This window comes from Topomyia yanbarensis, chromosome 2, assembly GCF_030247195.1.
Source record: "Topomyia yanbarensis strain Yona2022 chromosome 2, ASM3024719v1, whole genome shotgun sequence".
Taxonomy (NCBI): Eukaryota; Metazoa; Arthropoda; class Insecta; order Diptera; family Culicidae; genus Topomyia; species Topomyia yanbarensis.
In genome coordinates this window covers 348,448,720-348,472,834 of record NC_080671.1, presented here as the reverse complement: position 1 = coordinate 348,472,834, position 24,115 = coordinate 348,448,720, and the positions used below count along the sequence as shown (strand labels likewise).

The following is a 24,115-nucleotide window of genomic DNA, read 5'->3' as shown; positions in this document are numbered from 1 at the left end:
ATACTTCTTCGATCTTTTTTTCTCTGAATTACAGAAGCTAGCAGATAATGGATTGCAACTCAATAATGATGATGTGGTTGATTTCCTTATATTATGGTGAAACAGGGGCTCAATTTTGGAAGATTTAACTGAAGAGTTCTTTATAAAACAAGAAGTTATAGTGAAAAATGCAGTTAACAACCAAAACAGTTGTGAATTTGATGTTTCTACAATCATTTCCGATCAAGAGCGTGAATGTTTTGATGTTTCTTTGCAAAATGAGTGAAGCCAACATAAGCTGGCTTCCTGGCTCGACTAATTGCCAAAAATGACAGCAAGCGTGCTTTAAGCAACGTTCACATTGCTACGAGTTTATGTTGTTGGCTAAACTTGAAACTCATCGAATGCAAGTTCATTTTGATGTGCTTAATTGGTGTTCGTTCATTCAAATTTAATGGAGAAAAAGCGATGCAAAAAACACGATTTCGCATATATTGATAACAATTTATGTTTGTAAATTTCACATTAAAACTGAGCTGTATAGGTCATGTGAACAGACCTTAAGCATTTGAAAAGTAGCTAGCGCTACTGGCCTTTGGCGGCAGCTTCAGGCAACATTCAATATTCACGGGGCTGATTCCGATATACATTTCTGTCCGGGCAGGTAAACAAATCTCTCATCTTTGGGTACGTTTTTACCCAATATAAAGTTATTAGCAATGGCAGTATACCATTTTAACGCATTCACAGATTTTGCGTTAAGCAAACAGCTGACTTTGACGCGAATAGTAAACAATAACGAATTTTACCAACACACTCGTGAAGGTGTTGAATGACTGAAAAGCAATGAATGAAATGAATTACCAATACCTTTGAACCATTGAAGTACCGTTCTATTTGTAAGTCAAGCAGCAGCTGAAAAATGTAAACAGATTTAGTCGCCAACTGTGAATGAGATATGAATGATTATCGCTATTGCACAAAATTGACATTATCAATCAGACTTGGTGAAGCGTATCAAAATTATCGCTTGTAAGTATTTCATGTCAGGTCACTGAAAGTGAATAATAATACAAATACATAATAAATGAATAGTACGGAACATAACAATGTTTTCTAACATGACACGAATTCAAAATATTCAATTCATCTACCATAAAATCCTATACATATCAAGATAAGAGATGTACCTGGCGACAGTCATAATTGAAAAAAAACTTGCTCAAAATTTGATATTTAATATGAATTTGCTGACAAAGAAGTATATAGCGCATGCTCGACCTTCTTTGTCACCATCAATTGAAATTAAGCCTATAAAAAGTGGTTAGTTGAATTGGCGCATTTCGGTGATTTTCAGTTTTTCACTTTCTGTCTTCGAAGCACGTGAGAAAATTCAACAATGGGTGGCGACCTAAAGGAGTTTTTTCGGCAAGCTGCTATGCAAGTGGGAGCCGGTGGCTCGGCTGGTTTCGTAGAAGTCTGCATCATGCACCCGTTGGATCTAGTCAAAACCCGACTGCAGCTACAGGCTAGACCCGATGTTGCAGGTATCAAATCTCAGGTATGTGTCGTTTTTGTCTACTACGTTATGAATTTACAAGCATTTTGATGGATTTCAGGCATATTACAATGGGGTATTTGATTGCTTTCGAAAAATGGCACGCACCGAGGGATTTTTCTCATTGTACAAAGGTATTCTACCACCGGTGCTGGTCGAAACTCCAAAGCGAGCGGTCAAATTTTTGACCTTTGAGCAGTACAAACGTTTTTTCATGTTCGGAGCTGACAAACCAACTCCACTGGTGCGATTTCTGGAGGAGTAGATCTCCTTCACAAAAAAATCTGTTTTAATCCGTGATATTCTTCACAGACCTTCTCGCTGGCGGGATTGGGAGCCGGAGTTACTGAAGCTATTCTAGTAAATCCTTTTGAGATGGTTAAAGTGACTTTACAAGCCAACAAAAATAAGTGAGTATGCTGAACGTAATCAAAAGTTCATTCATCGAATCGACAGCAAACATGGATCATGCCTAGAACGTGCAAGAAATTGATCGTGCCTTAAAAACTTTAAAAATAATTTTCTGCATTTTACTTTCCTGTGATCAAATTGGCTTTGTGTTACTATATACAAAGCACTGAGAAGCAGAAGCGAGTTAAAAAATTCTAAGCTCAGACTTATATGTCATTTTTTAGAACCAACAGCATCAAGTTGTTTTCGCATACCTATCTTTCTACGTGGGTGACGTCGAAGGAAAATTTGGTATATGAATTGCGTAACTTTTCTAGAATTCACAACTTGATTTAAATCCACGCGCCACCAGATTAAGCGCTGAGTTACGCATACATTCGATTGACGTATATTTTTAATTTGTTTGCGGTCGCGTGTTTTCTATAAAGATGTGTCTCGGTGAAACGCTTGATCATTGTGGGTTTGACGATATTTTCGGCAAATTTTAGATGGTTCGTATTAATTATCAATGTAAGCTAATGCGTGAAAAGTATGTTATTAAGGCTAAGTAGTCGAGATGCATAAGAAATTTTAATGGTAAACTAACTCAGATTGACTTATATTATGTTCTGTAGCTGTATTTTATTTATATGGCTGCGAATAACGAAAAAAGGACGGCATTTTATTTCAAAGTAGCCGAGTTTAAAACATTCAGTAATACGTTTTTCATCATCAGTACGATTTGTAGTGATGAGCATTTTGAGAAAAAAATAATCTCAATAAACAACATCAAACCGCCAAAGATCAGATAAGAAAATTTTAAAAAATCGCATTATTTTCTAAAGGGAAATTTGAATAAAAACCGATTATGCAAGATCGATTTTTCGTTATACAAAGTTCATTTCCATGTGCCTGGAAAAATTCCGATTGAAACAGACGTTTCAAAGCACGAGAATATTAAATTTGTTCATTTCATGAATGATTGAGTAATTCATATAACCTTTGATACATCACAAACAACTACACGTGGAGGCACATGCATTGATTTCGTAGTGGTAAGGATAATCAATGTAGAAAGTCGAAGATATATTTCGTATTTTTTATATCACAAGTCGAAACATTCTTAAATTAATCTAGCAGTTTGTATTTTTATTTCAGATATACAGTGCGTAATAAAATTATAACCAGTTACACCGATCATGTTAGTATCGCATTCATGGACAACAGGCAAATCTGGAAGTATAAATCAAAAGTTAGCAGCATCCGACGAGGATCAAAACCAGCGCATCATTCAGCAAAGAAAACAGTAACGGTCTAACGTTTAACAGGTTATGGTCCAGATACACTACGAATCTTTTTGTTTTGATGTTTTTATTTTCTCAACAGAAAAATTGAAAACAAAATCAACAGAGGGATTGTACCTCTTTTCAAGGTAGATGAAAAATGCTTCCCATTCTGGAAGAAGTGTATGGAACAGTATCTCAAACTAGAAGGGATTTTGTACACTTTAGAAAAGACAGGAATGTGGAAGATTTTGCATAACAAGCGGCAAATGAGACAGCAATGTAATGAATGAAAGAAAATGACGATGCCATGGGTTACGCCCTCCAGTGTAAATATACCAAAGAAATAATGAGCTGCTTGATCGTACTACATTAAAGTCATGTTCAGTTTGCGTGCTGAAATTATTTGTAGTTAAATAAGAACTCATTCGGCAGCTAGACAGTATGGACCTTACCACATAAGAAGTCGCATTAACTCGTTGCTTGTGACTAATCCAGAAACATTTAAATATGTGTTAGGCACGCTGTCTATATAAAATGTCGAGAGAGCACATCCAATGGATTTGCTGGGATGCTAAAGAATCAACCGGTTGTGTTGCGAGACTAAATTGCAACCAACCGATCACCGTTGTGGGTGCCTCCACAGAGAATTCCAAGAAAACAAAGAATGCGACAGTTTTCTTTGATTGCAACAAGGTGGGATATAAGAAAAGCTACTATTTCACGCTACGACGGTGCTTACATTTAGAGCGCTAGATGGCCGACGTAAATTTGAACAAGAGCAATGGCGGGTACAATCACAAAAGCGGAAACAAGAAAAACAGCAGACATGAGAGCAATCGCGAAAGTGATAGATTCGAAAATACAGTAGCGCTGTTGGCGAGGCAAGAAGGTGATATTAATGGTATAAATCTCATTGCCTGTGAAGTTTGCGGATGGTACTGCGGCGGATGCCGTCCGTGATCAACAAGTGCGCGAAATTAATTTCGCAGGCATGCCAGTATCGTTCCCAGTCATCCTGGATTCCGGGCAATACGTCATATGGCCTACGAAATCGAGCTGCTCAACCGATTATAGGACTCACCCGAGTTCCGGATCGGCACTGCAAAGGATGAAGTAGATATGCAGTACAATAAGCTAAGAAATATTTTATTGAGAAATAATAAACGTCGGAGGTTTGAAGTGTACAATGTGCCGTTTACTAGACAATTAAATATGAATATCGTTTCCATCACTCAAATAGAAGAAACAGGTATGTTAGTAAACCGACACGGAAAGGTTGAAATTTTGGACGAAGATGGTATTTTATTGATAACAGCGAGGAGAGTTAATGGACCTTTCCATCTCTTGGACTTCTTTCCAAACAGCGAGAATAGTTGCTTGGGTCAAGAAGTTTTTACAACAATTTATGGTATCGTATATTGCGGTACGTGAACAAATCTATCTTGTCGAAAATAATTAAGAGGTTGATTCTGGAACCGTTAACCATGAACAGGGAATCGATTGTTTGTGAATAGAGTTACCTCTGGTGAGGCTTTCACCCGGATATTTTTACTGACATGGGATAGGCTCCAAGAGAAACTTGAGCAAACGCCGACACCAGACAGAAATTTGAATGAAAGCGATCGCTCGACATTTAAGAGTATTTTAAACGATTTCTATTACCTACTGGGTTGAACAGAAACACGTTTATTTCTTTGAATCAATTTTTTCAGGTTATCAATTAACAACTGATTGGAAAATTACCAAATTGACTTATATTGCACACATGTATGTACCGGTCACATTAACCCATAAATTATTCGCGTTTAAACTGTAAATTGTTAGCGTTTCTAGATCGGTATAGAATTTGCCACGGCTAACCATAAAAAATGCAAAAGCACTAGTCACTATCGCTGTGGAACATAAGCCAAACGAGCATTGCTCAGATCAGTGTGGGAAGTATACTGCAGTGTCTTCCGGAATGCTTAGCGGAGCGCCAAGAATTATCACCAGTTATTCATCACCACAGTCGCTAGGGAAGTTCAAACAAAGGAGCATAGCTCTTCTCTTTGAAAAACAGGCGCTGAAGAGAAGCCAGCGATAAAACCAGAAGAACTCGTTAGAAATTCAGTACTATAAAAGTAGAAATTACCCTTCGTCTCACCAGACTCGGAGAAATTGATGTAAAACCCGGAGATCCGGAACGACCATTTGACAACTCATTCAAGGTTTGGTCAACTAGGCCACTGAAACTTTGTGATGGAAATGAAAGGAGCACTTACGATGGGGATGAATATTTCGCGACATTCATAGACTATTAAATTCATTTTATCAGCGTACCTGATAAAACGCAAGAATGACGGTCTTCAGTTATTGCAAGAGGCCTATGAGGCTTTTGCTAGTACTAATATCGCTGTGGTAATTTCAATATTATACATTTATTGAATTGTTTTTTTTTATATATTTTATCTTGCTTTTGATTATATTGTTTAGTTTGTATTAAATTTTTTATTCAATATATTGGGTGTTCAGCCACAAGTTTCGGTTATATATTATTAAAATATAATATTCTTTCATAGTTAAATGAATGCAGCAGGAAATTTTGAGCCTACTTATCGTTTGCATAATGACCCAAGTAACCATAAGCATTAAGTCATTGCACTATATTGGCTATACATTTGCACTAATGTTGCATTGAAACTCCATTACAGCAATAACTACGCAATAAAGCTCTATTTTTTTTTTTATCTTAAATACGTTTATTTAGGCCCAAATGCTTTAGCTTAACGAGGCCGATAATTCATTTTTTTTTTAATTACATGTCACATGTTAGTGGGGGAAAGGAAAGCCGTATTTAGGGGCGGCTTGCTCCCCTCTTATGTAAGTAAAGGAAAAAGGTAGGAAGTGGGATACATATTGTGTAATTGACATCGTCGTTTGCTGATTGATCATTGTGGCGGATATGCACACTTTGTTGTAGTGTTGTAGTTTCCAGCCTGTAATCGCAGGGGCGAGGGGAGGGTCGATATTTCGGATAATTATTGGCACTCTGATACTGTCATGATGTTCTCTATATCATCTGCATGTGAGGTATGTCATGATGTTCTGGGTAGACGGTTATCAAGAAGGGTATGCACCGAAGACTCGTGAAGCAATGCCATATTGTAGATACAGGGATAGGTTGGTGAGATTCTACTGTGAATGAGAGAGGGGAAAATGTATTAAACTTGGACATGAATGGTTTTCAAAAAGATATAGATAAGAAAAATATAGGGGTGGTCACGGCTTGCCAGGACGTCCCGGACTGGCACATAGGGTGATCTACCTCGGGCCCGAAGGGAATCTATTAGTTGGGACCTGGCAACACAGTACTCTGCGCACAGCCAAACAACATGCTCGATGTCGTGGTAGCCGTTCTCACAAACACAATGATTACTTTCAGCAAGCCCTATACGACGGAGATGCGCGTCAAACGAGTAATGGTTGGACATGATCCTTGACATCGTACGAATAAAGTCCCGGTTCACATCCAACCCCTTAAACCAAGCATTCGTTGATACCTTCGGGATAATGGAATGTAGCCACCGTCCCAGATGCCCATTGCTCCATGAGGTTTGCCAACTATCGAGCGTCCTCTGACGAGAGATACTGAAAAATTCGTTGAAGCAAATTGGTCTTTCGTAAGTGTCGCCTTCTAATGCGCCCACCTTGGCTAAAGAGTCCGCCTTCTCATTGCCCGCAATAGAACAATGTGACGGGACCCAAACCAAGGTAATCTGGTAAGATTTTTCAGATAAAGCACTCAGATATTCCCGTATTTTCCCCAGGAAATACGGTGAGTGCTTTCCAGGCTTCGCCGCACGGATGGCCTCAATGGAGCTGAGACTATCCGAAACGATGAAGTAATGGTCTGAGGGCAGGGTGTCAATGATCCCGAGAGTATACTGAATGGCAGCTAATTCTGCGACGTAAATTGAAGCAGGATCATTGAGTTTGAATGAGGCAGCAAGATTTTCGTTGAAGATACCGAAGCCTGTGGACCCGTTGAGAATTGATCCGTCAGTGTAGAACATTTTGGCGCAGTCGACTTGATGGTATTTGTTATAGAAAATATTTGGGACCACTTGTGGGCGAATATGATCCGGAATTCCACAAATCTCTTCCTTCATGGATGTATCGAAAAATACAGTGTGATCAGAAGTATCTAAGAGATGAGCACGGTTGACGTTATACGTAGATGAATTGATGTTCTGTGCCATGTAATCGAAGTACAAGGACATGAATCGGGTCTGAGAATTAAGCTCGACAAGCCTTTCGCAATTTGCAATCACCAATGGGTTCAGAATATCGCATCGAATGAGTAATCGATATGAGAGGTCCCAAAATCGATTTTTCAGAGGAAGAACGCCCGCCAGCACTTCGAGACTCATCGTATGGGTCGAGTGCATGCAACCCAAGGCAATACGCAAGCAACGATACTGGATTCGCTCCAGTTTGATGAAATGTATGTTCGCAGCGGAGCGAAAGCAGAAACATCCGTACTCCAACACTGATAATATCGTTGTTTGGTACAGCCTGATTAGGTCTCCTGGATGGGCACCCCACCATGTTCCAGTTATTGTACGGAAAAAGTTGATCCTTTGTTGGCACTTTTGTTTCAGATACCTAATGTGACATCCCCAGGTACCTTTAGAGTCGAACCATACCCCGAGATATTTGAATGTTGAAGCCTGAGCAATAGTTTGATCCATTAATTGAAGCTGTAGTTGCGCTGGTTCACGCTTTCTAGAAAATACGACTAGCTCAGTTTTCTCCGTGGAGAACTCGATACCCAGCTGGAGAGCCCAAGCAGACAAATTGTCCAAGGTATCTTGCAGTGGTCCTTGCAAGTCGACGGCTTTAGGACCTGTAATAGAGACCACACCGTCATCTGCAAGCTGCCTTAGCGTGCAGGAATTGACAAGACATTCGTCAATGTCATTCACGTAAAAATTGTAGAGGAGAGGGCTTAGACATGAGCCCTGGGGAAGGCCCATGTAGCTAAATCGTGATGTCGATAAATCGCCATGCGAGAAATGCATTTGTTTTTCAGACAACAGGTTTAGCAAAAAGTTATTTAAAATTGGCGAAAGACCATGCTGGTGCAACTTCTCATAAAGAATGTTGATCGAAACTGAATCGAAAGCCCCCTTAATATCCAAGAATACTGATGCCATCTGCTCTTTGTTAGCATATGCCATTTGAATTTCTGTTGAGAGCAATGCAAGGCAATCGTTCGTCCCTTTGCCTTTGCGGAAGCCAAATTGTGTATCTGACAGTAAGCCATTTGTTTCGACCCAATTATCGAGGCGAAACAAGATCATTTTTTCGAATAACTTCCGGATACAGGACAGCATTGCAATCGGACGATACGAATTATGGTCGGAGGCTGGTTTTCCTGGTTTTTGGATGGCGATGACCCTCACCTGTCTCCAGTCATGTGGGACAATGTTACCCTCAAGAAACCTATTAAATAAATTCAACAAGCGTCTTTTGGCAGAGTCTGGCAGATTCTTCAACAAGTTGAATTTGATTCTATCTGGCCCCGGGGCTTTATTGTTACATGATAAGAGAGCAAGTGAGAACTCCACCATCGTAAACGGTGTTTCGTTCGCGGTATTGTAAGGCGACGCGGCGCGGTAGATTTTCTGTGCCGGGGCGGAATCCGGACAAACTTTCTTGGCGAAATCGAATATCCAACGGTTTGAATATTCCACGCTCTCGTTAGTACTGTTTCGGTTTCGCATACGTCGGGCCGTGCCCCAAAGAGTGCTCATCGATGTTTCTCTTGTTAACCCGTCGACAAACCGGCGCCAGTAACTGCGTTTCTTAGCTTTCATTAAATTTTTCATTCGCTTTTCTAATATCGCGTACACTCGATAACTAGCAACTAACCCGTCGTTCCGGAAGGTTTTATACGCGGCAGCTTTCTCCGCGTACACGTTTGAGCACTCTTTGTCCCACCACGGGTTGGGAGAACGCTTTTGGGTGTTCACGTCGGGTACTCGTTTCGTCTGAGTTTGAATCGCGCTATCGAGAATCGAGTTGGACAAAAACTTATATTCTTCCTCCGGGGGAAGTACCTGTGTTGAATCGATAGTTTTGGATATCGCAGCAGCGTAGCTCTTCCAATCAATGTTTCGTGTGAGGTCATAGGGAATATTGATTGGTGCCGATGGTCTTGAACCAGTGGTGATTGCAATTACAATTGGTAAGTGGTCACTACCGTGGGGATCAGATATTACCTTCCACTTGCAATCTAACCGTAGTGATGTCGAGCATAAAGATATGTCCAGTGCACTTGCTTGCGCAGGTGGTCTAGGGATCCGTGTCATTTCCCCTGTGTTCAGAATTGTCATATTGAAGTTGTCACAAAGGTCTTGAATTGTCGAAGATCGATTATCGTCGTATAGACAGCCCCACCCCGTACCGTGAGAGTTAAAGTCTCCAAGAAGCAGGAGGGGCGAGGGAAGGTGTTCAATCACGTTGGAGAATCTTCGATATCCCATCATGGCCCTAGGAGGAATGTAAATAGAAGCAATGCAAAGATCTTTGCCTTTGATTGTTGTTTGACAAGCGACAACTTCAATGCCTGGCGTCGAAGGGAGGTTGATTCGATTGAAGGAGTAGCACTTTTTGATCCCTAAAAGTACCCCCCCATATGAGTCTTCTCGATCCAAGCGGATAATGTTAAAATCGTGGAAGTTGAGGTTTATATTAGAAGTTAGCCATGTTTCACATAGGGAAAATGCATCACAATGATTGTAATTTAGCAAGTGTTTTAATGAATCAATTTTGGGGATAATACTTCTGCAGTTCCACTGTAAAACAGTGATCAGATCCCTGATTCCGTCTAATAAGTTAGCCATCGAAGGATACGATCGCTGTAAGGAGGGGCCATTGTTCAGTCAACTGTTTTAAAAATGTTCTTACTGTTGGTAGAATAGCAACCAGCAAGCTTTTCATAGGATCGGTAATGTTGAAAGCTGTGAATATCCAGTCCACAATGTCAGAAAATTTAAGGAATCCCGTTTTAGGGTGAGTTTCTGACTGTAAAATTGGAGCACTTGGGATTTTTGGTGCCCCGGGGAGTGCTGGGAACTCCTGGTTGTATCTCAATTTCCCAAAACCAGGAGGTATTATCTTCGGATTTGTACCAGCACTTCCAGTTGATGAATTATTTTTATTTTGTACCCTTGTCTGGGACAACCTAGGACCCTTACGAGGAAGTTCAGGTGAGTTTTGATTAGGTCTTTTCCTAGAGTTTCCAAGCGGAGCCAAAGAATGCCCCTCGCAAGGGTCGTTAGAGGCGTTATCGTCAGTTGGCAAGAGAGCGAATGGGTTTTCGGAGATAAGTGGAACAGCTCTTTTAAGCATTTCTGCGTAAGAGCGTCTGGAGCGATCTTTGGCGGATCGCTTCAGTTTATCCGCGCGAAGTTTGTACGTTGGGCATGTCAAAAGTGCATGCGGATTCTCCCCACAGTAAACACACTTCTCAGCGGGCCTACTGCAAGTATCATCCGCATGGCGTTCCCCACATTTACCGCACCGTTGCTTGTTGCTACAGTAGGTGGCCGTGTGACCTAGCTGCTTGCAATTGGAACAATTCATGACCCGCGGTACAAACAGGCGCACAGGTAGACGAGCTCCTCCCACTTCAACGTAGCTCGGAAGTGCAGATCCGGCGAAGGTTACGCGAAACGAGTCTGATGGATAGTAATTACCATCTTCGATGGACTTTGAGTGCAATTGCTTGCACTCCAAAATCTTAACTGATTGAAGGTTAGGGTCCTTAAAGCGGCCAGCCCCATCATTCATCAGATCATCGACAGTTAGACCCGCATCACTTACCACACCGTCGATCTCCACATCACGAGAAGGGATGTAGACGCGATACTCCAGCGTAAAGAGGCTATTGCTAACGATATCATTGGCCTGTTTCAAGTCAGTAACGACTACGCGCAGTTTATCTGACTGAACCTTTTTAATCTCGGTTACGGCCGAGTAACGTTTTGTCAGCTCCCGTGCAACAGTTATGCTGTTTAACGGTTTATTTTTGGGCCGAAAGTATACCACCCAAGGACCAGCGGATCCATCCTGGTAAACCTTGACTCGGGGGGGCTGTGAGACATTGGGGGGAAGTGGATCGATCATAACATTATCTGTCTCAGTATCAGATATATGTTCTTCTTCCCCATAATATTCGTCTTCGGAGGGTGATCCTTCTGTTTGTTCCATTTTGTTGCGGGAGCAACACGCTCGACCGCACTGTTTAACTTAAATCAAAATAAAAAATCAAAAGCAATAAAAAGAAAAAAATCGATAAGAAAAGTAAAAAACAAAACACTTCACCAGTTGGTTCCTGACGAGCTGGTAGGTGAATTGATCCTTCGTTTGTTTTATCCGTCACCCGCGTGACCTTCACACAATAGAGCTGATATAGCTCGTCTAAACAAAGCCGTCTTTCAGGCAAGAAAACTGTTTAGTAACTTCACTGCACCGATATCGTAGGTAATAACTATCACTCGCGGGACTGTTTATTACTAATGCTTTACTGCAGCCTCTGCCACAGCAAGCACCTTCGTACCACCGAAAAAACTAAACCACACCGGAGAGAACAAAAAGCACTTGTTTCCCGGTACAAAGTTGGGTTACGAATGAATAAAGCTCTATATTAGCATCAATAATGCATAACTGCACAGCCGACATATAGCATTATCGTTTGCTTTATATGCGTATATAAAGCTGATATAACGCGTACATGCTTCAAGGATCTTTAAAGCATGTAAGTGCATTTAATGCCATTATACTGCCGTGATATGCATAACAGTCCCACCTGCATAGGAAACCCATAGCAAATGGGACTGTTATGCGGATCACGGCAGTATAGAGCAAATAAAAAGCTGATATAATGCTATTGTAATGCTGTGGATTTATTTGTTATGCAACTCTTCTTGAAGATTATATTCGGCATAATTCATTTCAATCGAACATATGCAATATAGTCCAGGGAGCAAACGCAGCGCACTTACCGTGATGGACGAGCCAAGGTACCTCAGTTCGAGACTTACTAAAGGTAATTTTCGTAAACATTCATATCATGTGAGAACGAAAACCCATTAAGGATATTCATTACAATGCATTAGAACAGAGTCAATTAAAGTTTAATATGTAATAACATTTTATTTTAAAATTTTTCCTTTTTGCTCATCATACCGAAAGGAAACATAAGAAATGGTTTAAAACCATGGTGGACAATGACAGCCAACTGAAGTTTTTTAATAGCATTAGTAGTGCCAATATAGGGCTTTCAAATTTGACATTTGTGCTATATAATAGCATTAGTACTGCAGAAACGAGCTGTCAATCTCTGCACAGTAATAGCACTATATTCCGCCTTTTCTGGCATAATGCCAGCATTATACCAGTATTTAAGGCTTCACGGCTCTTTAGGATAGCTTTATATGAGGATCTACAGCAGATATTAGGATACGTTATAATGCTTATTGGTTAGTGGGTATTATGTAAATAATAAAATTGGTGGTGGGCGTGGCGTAGTTGATAAATCGATTGCCTTGTACGCAGCGCACCTGGGTTCGAGTTCCGACCCCCGCACATAGGGTTAGAAATTTTTCATAAGAGATTTTTCTAACCCGAAGAGGCGAATGACCTTAAGGTTAAAACCTCTATAATCGAAATAAAAAAATAGTAAAATTGAAATCCCACATTTTAGCAATTAATCATTTGTGCTAAACACTTCCGAAAGCTTTTTCGATGTCTAGAAGATCCAGTGGAGTAGCCCTCTGAGATATTTGCCTTTATCATGTTAGCTTCTCTCACAAGTTGATGAGTAGTTGAATGTCCAGTATGAAATCCAACCTGTTCGGGTAGAAAAATAGAATTCTCATTGATATGTGACATCATTCTAATTAAAGGGCGAACACGAAATTATTGCGACACATTCAACAGAGTATAACTTTTTTACCATTGGGTAAAAAACAACCAAATTTTGCACACTTTCTTATTGATGTGTATTGTTTACATGCTGTCAAACTCGAAGTCGTGTTTTTCGATTCAACGAAAATGGAGGTGAACCAATGCGAGTCGAGAGAACAAATTCTTTCCAAACACCTGGAATTTCCTGACCTGTCGCACCGGCAGTTGGGAAAAATGTTGAACATTCACCATTCAACCGTCTCCAGAGCGAAGCGGTTCCAGGAGCGGTTGACGTTGGACCACGGCAAAGGAGCTGGAAGAAAACCGGGACCGGAGAACAAAAAGACGGAGGGAAAGGTGAAGCGGATGATTAAAGCAAATCCCAACGTCTCATGCCGTGATTTGGCTAAAAAGATCGGCATGTCGCAGAGCTACGTCCAGAATGCAAAGAAGAGAGCTGGACTACATACATACAAGGTGCAGAACTTCCCAAACTGCGATGAGAGGCAACAATCGACGGCTAAAACTCGGGCACGGAAGCTCTACGAGAAGATGCTGACAAAATATGGCTGCTCTGTGATGGACGACGAAACGTATATAAAAGCCGATTTTAAGCAAATTCCGGGGTTGGAGTTTTTCACCGGCAGGAGCAAGTTCTATGTGGACGACAAATTTAAGAAGAAGAAAATGTCGAAGTTCGCCTCCAAATATCTCATTTGGCATGCTATCTGCTTCTTCGGACTGAGGAGTGAGCCTTTCGTGACAAAGTGCACAGTAAATGGCGAGATCTACAAATCTGAGTGCCTCGAGAAGCGCCTTTTGCCGTTCTTGCAGTAGCACGACGAAGCTCCGCTATTTTGGCCAGAGTTGGCATCATGCCACTGTTCTAAAAGTGTCCTGGGGTTGTATGAGGCCAATTCTGTCCATTTTGTTCCAAAGGACATGAATCCGCCAAACTGTCCGGAGCTGTGCCCGGTGGAGCAGTCAATGATGAAGCGGGAATTTCGGAAGAGCAAGAAAACAGTCAAAGACGAGAAGGACATGTTAAGAAAATGGAAAAAAACTGAGAAACTGGTACCGGATGACGCTGTAAAGACTTTGATGGAGGGCATCAAGCGAAAATGCGTTCAATTTTACACTCAAGGCTCCATCGATTAACTTTTCTTTTGATTTTTGAAGTAAATATATGTATAAAACTACCCTAAAATTTTGGTTTGTTTTTAAACATTATAAGAAAATTGGCATGACATTTTCGGTGTCGCAATAATTTCGTGTTCGCCCTTTAGGATGATTTTTTCAAATAATTTACTAATAGGAAAGAGTAAACCAATTGGTCGATAACTAGATACTTCTCCTGGATTTTTATTTGGCTTCAGAATAGGAATAACCTTGGCATTTTTCCATCTTTCAGGAATGAATGCTAATTCAAAACATTTGTTGAATATTTTGACCAAGTATCTCATGGTGATTTCGGGAAGGTTTTTGAGAATAATGTTGAAAATTCCATCTTAACCTGGAGCTTTCATTTTTTTAACTTTTTCATGATGGATTTGATTTCATCATAGTTTGTTTCAGCAATCTCGTCTGGAGACAATACTTGATTTGAAACGTTGTTGTAAGACTTCTTCTTCCATAGGACTCACAACGTTGAGATTAAAATTATGGACGCTCTCAAACTGTTGAGCAAGTTTTCAAGCTTTTTCCTCGATTGTAAAAACTATGTTATCACCTTCCTTCAAAGCTGGAACTGGTTTCTGAGGTTTCTTTAGAACCTTTTAAAGTTCCCAGAAAGGTAAGAATATGACTTGATTTGTTCAACCTCTTTCGCGAAATTTTCATTTCTTTTTGTAGATCTTGATAGATACCTTTCATAACTGGATCACGAAAACGTTGATATTGACATCTTCGAACATTCTTCAAGTGAATCAAAAGTCAATAATAGTAGTATTAAATTTTATCTGTGTTATTGGTACTGATAAATTTCTAGCATCAACTATAGATTCACTTAAATTTTGTAATGCCGTATCAATGTCAGCTTTATTTTGTTAATCATGATCACGATTAAAAATTCTTAATATAAGTTTGTGATAAGTTGTTTCTTTGTGATAATTAAATGCTGACCTAATAAGATTGGAAACAGTTTCTTGAGACAGTGAAAATGTTTCTGGAAGCTGACCAGAATCAAAGTCAGTATGTGTAATCAATTAGCTACAAATGTGGCTTTGATCTGTCAAACCCAAATCAATTGATGATGGATTCTTTACAGACGAATAGCACGTAGGGCCATTCGGGACCAAAATTGAATAATAACTAGCAGAGCAATCATTAAAAAGTAGTTTACCATTGGAATGGCTTTAAGCATTATTCCAGGATCGGTGTTTAGCGTTGAAATCACCGATTACGAAGAATTTCGAGCGAATTCTTGTATGTTTTTGTAAGTCTCCTTCCAAGAAGCAAATTTGCTCACCAGTTCACTGAAAGGACAAATACGCTGCAGTAATAAAAATGATACCAAAATCGGTTTCAATTTCGATACCCACACTCTCGATCACCTTGGTGCGAAGAGACGGTATGTTGCAATGTTTGATCCTGCGATTAACCGCTATTGCCGTAGCTCGACCGAACCAACAATTCGTTTAAATCGATGATAACAAAATTAGGGTTACTCTTCAATTTAATATTTGGTTTTAAAAAAGTTTCGGTAGCAGCGGTTATATGCACATTATGTATTCTCAAGAAGTTGAAAAATTCGTCTTCGCACGTTTTTAATGAACGAGCATTCCAATTTAATAAATGTAAATGATTATTTAGTCATTATTGAACTTTAATTTCATTACAATTTTGTTAGCGAATTCCCACCCAGTTTGAAAAGTTTAAAACATGTAGGTAGAATTTAACATAGCAATCATTTTCTGCAACATAGATGCTTGCAAGAAATTCAATTTTTCTTCCGTTGCGCTACCTAGATCCATTGGACTAAAGGAAGAGCTCTGTGCAAACGAATTTGGAGGCGTGGTAGCTGTTATTTTGGTCGTGTTACCTGCCACTGTAGCATAAGATGACACACCATTGTAGGATGATGTGACGGAGATAGAAGATCCTTGTATAGGTATAGAAGTTGTTATTCTATTTTGAAGCGGACAAGCGTCCTTTGTGAGCGACCTAACACCACAGATCATACATTTGGAATCCAAATGACGATTTTTTGTGCCGTGACACTGGGTCAGATTTTGAATTCCGCACCCATGTAGTCTATAATGTCCACATTTTACTCGCACGTGGAAGATTAAACGTGATTTTTCTAATACTTTCAAATTATTAGCCTCATTACGGTTAAAATGAATCAAATAAAGCTCATGAATAATTCCGGAGCGTGCTGGCCTGTTAGTTCCGCTAGCCTTTCTCTTCATAAGAACTTGTGAAGGAGAAAAGCCAAGTAAATTTTTCAATTCGATTCGCCAAGTAAATTTAGAAAGACTGATCGAGTGAAAATATAGGTAGTCTTGAGACAGACTGTTGCTGTTGAAAAACTCTAGGTAAACCAGGAGCTATCAAGATTTGTGATCGGTTCGAACGAAGGTTCAAGCGGGTAGAAAGTCTCGCACAATCTCAGTGACCACGCTGACCTTCTTTTGTTTTAAGCAACCACAAGTCCCTCGCGCGTATTTGTACTCACACCCACAGATCGATGGTTCGAAACCGCATTTTTCAAATTGGCGGACAGGCTAACTCAAAAACTACTCAACGGATTGACTTAATTATTTATGAGAATGTATAATATGTGTAACTAGTCGATGAACCACGGAAAACTGTACAAAATTATTTTGAGGAAAGTGAGCAAATTTTACCTCAAAATATGCGATTTTTTCGTTTTTTATGCCATTTTTCGAAACTTTTTTCTATTATTTTTGGTTCATCGAGTAACTACAAGTCTAAGTTTTAAAAATCTTATTTAATCTCCTGTTTTGGATAATATCAACAATTATCATGTCCACCGTGGGCTTCTCGACGTGGATATAGTTGGACGTCTACTCTTGGGACGCTCGTATGTATGGCTCTGCGTGACTGAAAACTTTTTTTTCGCATGTAATGAATGTACACTCAGGTTTTTCACGCGGTTTTTTGCGCAGAATTTTTTACGCGGTTTTTTAACCGGGATTTTGGAATTTACGCGGCTTTTGAAATTTACGCGGTTTTCATTTACGCAGATTTTTTAATTTACGCGGTATCCATTAACGAGGTTCCCATTAACGCGGATTCTTAAATTTACGCGGTCTTCATTTATGCGGATTTTGAAATTCACGCGGTTTTAATTTAGGCGGATTTTTAAATTTACACGGTTTTCATTTACGCGGATTATGAAATTTACGCGGTTTTCATTTATGCGGAATTTTAAAATTTACGCGGTTTTCATTTACGTGGCCTGTATCCCCCGCATAAAAAAACCTGAGTGTATAAATAAACCTTAACATTGCACAAAGCCTTGCCTTCAAAATCGTAACACAAAATATCGGTTTGCGCAGTTTACACCTGACGCAGGGGGTTAAGTTCGAAGAACTTGTACATAATAAATTTTAAAATCGGTGGGGGGGGGGGGGGGGTGTTGCAATTGCAATTTTATCAGACTGGAGGATATAGCTTAGCTTATCTCGCCAGGCTATATAATGTAGTCACTTTACTTTAGGTATAAGGTAAGTAGAAAGTAGCGTGTTGATATAATAAACATCTCATGTCTGTGATAAGTGAAAAAGTATCAATCACTAACGGAACATGTGAACAATATGAAAACAATTTTTGGAAAAAGCAATTTGGAACCTTTTTTTGCTTACTTCCTATTCCGTTGGTAATTTGGGTTTCAGTCTCCGTATTTAGCGTTAGAGAATTTTCTAAGCCAAAAATAGAGGCAAACGATCTTAATGATTGAACATCTATAATCGAAAAAATGAAGTATCTTTATTTTAACGAAATATTCGGATAAACTATACTATGACATTTCGTCGCTGTTATGCTATCTTATAACAAGCGCCATTTAGCAAACTTCGAGAAAAAACGTATTTTAAAGTTTGAGATTGAAGAGAATTTATGCTTCTATCTATTCTGTATTAATCTCTCAAATATTACGAAGATCGGTTGACTATGTCGCATGAGCATGATGACCGTACAATTCGTAGTTGCTACCCCGTGATTGACCAGAACAAGCGAAATTGCACAGAGAATCAATGAATGGGGCCTGGGAGTGCACAATGTGCACGTTTCGAGAGTTCTATACTTTTTAATGTCAATAAATACGCTTCCCGATCAGAAACACATAACAGAAATATTTCATAACTATATCTCACGCTATAACTTGTTATAAATTTCTGTTATTTTAACTACTAACGAGACCTAATTTATAACACAATGTGTTACAAAAATTGCGTTCTGTTATAATCTTGTTATTTCATTCTGATCGGGTTGCCACGTCTTTACAGTCATCGGGGAAGGAAAGGAACAAACAACAAACAAACATTGTTATGGAGACCGCAACAAACGTTGTTATGGAGACTGTGTGAGACTGCATTTCCACATTTGCCACGGCAATGAGTTTTGGTTAGTATGATGAGTTAAAGAATTACACAAATCAGGATTCACCTTGATACGTGATGTGATCTACGCAACTTTCAGAAGTGTGTTTATTGTTCTGGGAAACCGGCTGCCGAGAATTTATGATAGATTTTTTTTATTTCTTTTATTTGACACGGCTCATAGCGGTAGCTTAACAGAGCCGTGGATCTTTTATGTGTTTAAAATATGTAACAAATAAAAGCAAAAATTGTTTGTCCGTTGGATCTCGTGCGCGCAACTTTTTAATGCGAGCGGAGACCTTCTTTCGCGGCTCGCCTACTGCGTCATGGAGACCGTTTAATTCTCTCCTGTCCTCCACATCAAGGTCATCATCGTTAAAAGTGCCTTGGTGCTCGCCACCAGGTATTCTTTCCTGCTTCTTGCACTTACGGGTGACCAATGTAAATCCGTCGTCATTCTTATTATCTTCATCACCGATGTTACAGTTGTTTCAGGGGTGCTGGACGCTGCTTTGGCAGTTGTCAATATGGACTGAACAGCTGCCACAAATTTGGCAACCGTTTGTGGTTCAGGTATTGGTATTGAAAATTCTTTTTTGGGTTGGTTTGCCGTGGATGCGTTGGCAATCGGTAGAGATGCATTCTCCTCTGTATCTTCCGCGCAAGGTTGTCCGTGGTGCGCAGTCTGATTACAACACTTGCACGTATGAGTTTTCCCCTCATGGGTGCATAACGTAGTTTGATTAATAGTAGCTTCTTGGGTTTTGAGTTTTATAGTCAAGTGGGAGGGGATAGGTCTTTCGATCCGCATCCTCACCACAAGAACACCGTTAGGTGTACCCGAGAAGAAATTTCTCCACGTATCACGTGCAACGGATTCTACTTCTCCGTATTGCGACATGTATTTTGCGATTAGATCAGGAGGGGTACGTGGTAATAGGTCATGTAATTTCACATCTACATAGTCTTTTTCTGTATACACGGGAATCTTAGTTCTAACTTTATCACTTTCAGCCACGTGCTTCAAGTTGTTCTGCAAAACGAAACGTTCGGCTTGTGCTAACGTGTTGAATGATATGAGCACTACATTGCGAAGATGATAATACTGTGGATACATAACCTCCTTGAGCTTTAGCTGCATCTTCACCTTCAGCAGGTATTCTACTTCACGAAAACTCAATCTTATTGAACAGAATTTAAAGTCAACGACCGCTGTGTTGGGTCGGAGCAGAGATTTTTCGTCAACTTTACTCATGATAGCAAGAATAAATTAAAAGTTTCTTTTGTTCTCGAGACAATGCACACTAGATCGAGAGGTTGTTAGTTGTTGTTCACTTGGTTCGATTGTACGTCTGACTTGGGCAAAAGTAGAAAGTAGACTGAATTTATGATAGATGTATCATTTTTTAAATTAATTTGGAATTTCTCGGTTTGTAAAAATGCAACTTCAACTCCGAACAGCCGTTTGTCGGGAGTGTTACTTTTCTTCAATTAAATCAAACGGCATGTGAACGTATTTATCTTACCTTCTTTTTTATTTCGGCGAAACACGAAATTCCAAGACCAATTCAATGCAACTAAATATGATTATCTTTAAAAGTAATATTTATATCATTATAAGAGATGAAATGACAGCTATAATTTTTTCACGGACGAATAAATAAGTTGCCGACTCTTTAGTAATCAATATTCGCGCGCGTTGTTTTGCTAACTTGTGTTCATTTCCATCGGTATAAAATAAACACTACTTCCGTTCCCGAATCGACTGACTTTGTATGTCTGACATACTGAGGATTGATGCCCCGCGCGCGTTGTTTTTCATGTTAGCTATTAGAAATAGAAGAAAAATTGGAAACAAGAAGAGCGAAAAGAAGCTAATTTGATACAACATGTTAAATCTAGAAAATACATAAGATGCAAAGAAGTGGAAAAGAAACTCTTATTTTTGTCACCTTTTGGGACCATTCATAAATTACGTAACGCGTTTAGGGGGGGGGACAGGTGGTACGACAGGTTGTGACATGTTGTGACATATGGGGGAGGGGGAGTATGCTAGATCGTTATGTAACATGTTTTTACTGAACAAACTTTTTTTTCGAGGAATTTGTTACGTAATAGGTGAGGGGGGATAGAGAATTTTGTGACAATTTGTTACATATGGGGAGAGAGGAGTCAATTTTAGGCAATTTTCGCGTTACGTAATTTATGGATGGTTCCTTTTCGATAATAATCAAGCCATAACATCGTTATGTACATGGTTGTTTGCCACGGCAATCAATAATAGTGCATACGCTACTCAAAATTATATGTTACTTGGTATGTAAACTTTTTTCTAGTGAGCTCTAAGAATTCTGTCACGGATATGGGAGCATTCATAAATTACGTAACGCAAAAATTGCCCAAAATTGACTCCCCCCTCCCCCCATGTAACAAATTGTCACAAATTTCTTTATCCCCCCCTCCCCTATTACGTAACGAATTCCTTGAATAAAAACAATTTTTTCCTGGGGGAAAACATGTTACGTAATGATCTAGCTTACTCCCCATCCCCCCTATGTCACAATACGTAAGAACTTGTCGAACCCCCCTCCCCCCTAAAAGCGTTACGTAATTTATGAATGGTCCCTATGTCAATTTAAAAAAAATGTTACGCCATGACTTCTGTACTAGTTGACTGAGTGAAAATTACGAAGATCGGCGAGTTTTTACCAAAAATGTAAACAAAAATCGCACTCACACGTGTCATAGGTGTGCATTGATGACAAAATTTGTATGGCGTGTCATAATCGTGAATGGAAATTTTTTCATAGAAATAAAGCATCAATTATAAACTTTTATTGATATCTTTGACTTAATTTGGTCTATAAACAAACGGTGAGATGTATTTTGAAAGAAAAGAGTCAGAAATATAGAAAAAAATAGTACTTTTTGGTTACAGTGTTGCTTAATATGGTATATTTCCAGATTAACTGCATTTTTCTCACAATTCGTGTATTTTTATTTTGAAAATGATTATGTTATTGTGTTTCTCAGATAGTTTTACACAGAAAAAACATATAATACACCAAGATAACTTGACCCAATTCCCAGACAGTCATTAGAAGCAAAAAACTCACAATTTCTCAGCACGTCTCTCGCTATATCTCAGTAACCAAGCAGAATATAAAAATTCTGAAAAAGTCACTTTACAGAGATTTTTTAGACAAGTTATATGGCATATCTAACTCAATTTATCTCAAAATGGCGTTTGTCATAAGATAGAACAACAGCGACGATTTGACATTGTAGAAACTACTTTCCGAAATAACTGGATACAATTTGTTTCTAGTTTCAAATCTTCGCGATGCATAAACTACCTATGTACTTCGCAAACATTGTGTTTAATATTGATTACATACAATCCCGTAGGGTCGGCCAAATCCCGAGCACGTGGGTCGTAACGCGGCAAATCATTGACGAGTCAGGCTTCGGTTTGAGCGGTTTGAATCGGGGATTGACCGCGACCATAGGTCGTAATGGCGTTTTCAATATGATCTACTTCGGATTCTACCACAGCGTGAAAGGTTTGCTTCCTGAGTATAAGGTGACTATCAATATATGCTTTTATTCTGTTGTGTCCCATCAGAGACCATTATTATCCGTTGCTCTTTTTCATTACTATTGTTAGTATCATTTTTCTGCTTGCACTAAGAGAAGTTTTATTGCTTGGATGAAAGTGGGTAAGTTTAGGTCCCCAGTTTGATTTGTAGCTGTCTGCCATTAACAAGCATGCATGAAATGATAGATAGTCAGTAAACCGAACAACCTTACTACCCATGTTCCTACACCAAATTGGCCTAGTTGTACATTACGCGCCTTACTGATGAAAAGTACCCTCATATATTCTGTCTTAACTTGTAACTACCAACTACTTATACGGTTCAATGAACAGTCAACCTATAATCATCTTCATTTCATTCACTCGTAACCGTTTGCATAATAAATCTCTAGTAGCAAACATATGTAGTAACATTTGTGTTGTTTAATTTTAGGATCCGGTACAAGAGTTCCTACGTAAGGTTGGAATAGGATTTGCTTCCGGTACGCTCGGATCAATAGTAAATATTCCGTTCGATGTTGCCAAGTCAAGGATTCAAGTAAGTATTTGCTGTATTTAGCAGAGTATCTTTTCGTTAAAGATAAATTTATTTTAACAGGGTCCTCAACCGGTACCAGGACAGGTGAAGTACAAAAGTACATTCCGTTCTATTGCCACTGTTTATCGAGAAGAAGGGTTTGCCGCTCTTTACAAGGGGCTGACGCCTAAGGTGATGCGATTAGGACCAGGTGGAGCAATCATGCTGGTAGTGTATGACTACGTCTACGCATTTTTGGATGGGTACTTCAAATGATGTACAGAGTTCTCGATTGGAATGGTGCAAGGCGATTCTAGTGAATGCGTCGAACAGCAAAGTTGATCATTGGTATGACATCTACCTCCTACGAAACACGCTCCAATATTGGTTATGCAAACTTTTTCCTCGACGCCCGTTGACGAAAGTTTTATTCCAATATTTAACATTTTGAAGCGGCATTTTGGATGCATTTATGATCGTTTTATATTATACAACAATTATACAATATTTTTAAAAGTTGAAGAAAATAATCAATGTAATATCTATCTGTAAAGTTTTATGATTTTCTAATCCTGTTAGTTATGTATTTTTAATACTTGAAGTTTAAACGAATAAAAATATTTAACCGAAATGTTACGATTATTTTGTAGAATATTCTTTTTTGTAGAATATTCCGATAATGAGAATATCTAAGCACTTTTCAGATATTTACTGCTTGAAATCTCTCTACTGCTCACTCGTTCGATCAACTCTGGAATATTGTTCAGTTGTCTGGAACCCTCATTATCTTAACGGTGTCCATCGAATTGAGATAGTACAGCGCAGATTTGTTCGGTTTGCCCTTCGTCGATTGCCTTGGGTATTATCTGAAATAAACATGAGTAGATAGAAACTCCGTCATGTAGAAAATAATAGGGTCCAAATCAAAGCTTAAAACTAACAAATTTTATGAAATCAATAAGGAGAATAACTGAAGATAATTGATAAAATGAATAAAATGAAGAAACTGAACAAAATACTGGAACTGGAAAAAATAAGAAAATAATAAAATAAATGAAATGAATAAAATCAATAATATGATTGAAATGAATAATAGGAATAAAACAAAAATAAAATAAAATAATAAAATTAATGAAACGAAAAAATAACAAAATGAACAGAATGAAATGACTAAAATGAGAAACTAACGACATTAAAAAAGCTATAAAAAATAAATTAAATTGTGTCTTAGTCATATTCTGGATGAAATGAATAAAATGAATGATCGAA

At 39.0% G+C, this 24,115-nt stretch overlaps 1 protein-coding gene across 2 annotated transcripts; it reads left to right on the top strand.

Moving 5' to 3' along the window:
- The first annotated feature begins 875 nt into the window (after window positions 1-875).
- Window positions 876-23,477, top strand: LOC131684184 (mitochondrial 2-oxodicarboxylate carrier). 2 transcript variants are annotated; one of them, XM_058966833.1, is made up of 7 exons: window positions 876-1,011; window positions 1,360-1,540; window positions 1,599-1,781; window positions 1,850-1,947; window positions 22,140-22,314; window positions 22,763-22,867; window positions 22,928-23,477. In XM_058966833.1, the coding sequence occupies exons 2-7, from the start codon at window positions 1,379-1,381 to the stop codon at window positions 23,120-23,122; spliced, it is 918 nt and encodes a 305-aa protein (XP_058822816.1). In that variant the 5' UTR covers window positions 876-1,011; window positions 1,360-1,378; the 3' UTR covers window positions 23,123-23,477. The 2 variants fall into 2 exon arrangements, with proteins under 2 accessions (XP_058822816.1, XP_058822818.1); XM_058966835.1 differs by having other exon boundaries at window positions 885-1,011; window positions 1,337-1,540.
- Window positions 23,478-24,115: the final 638 nt, after the last annotated feature.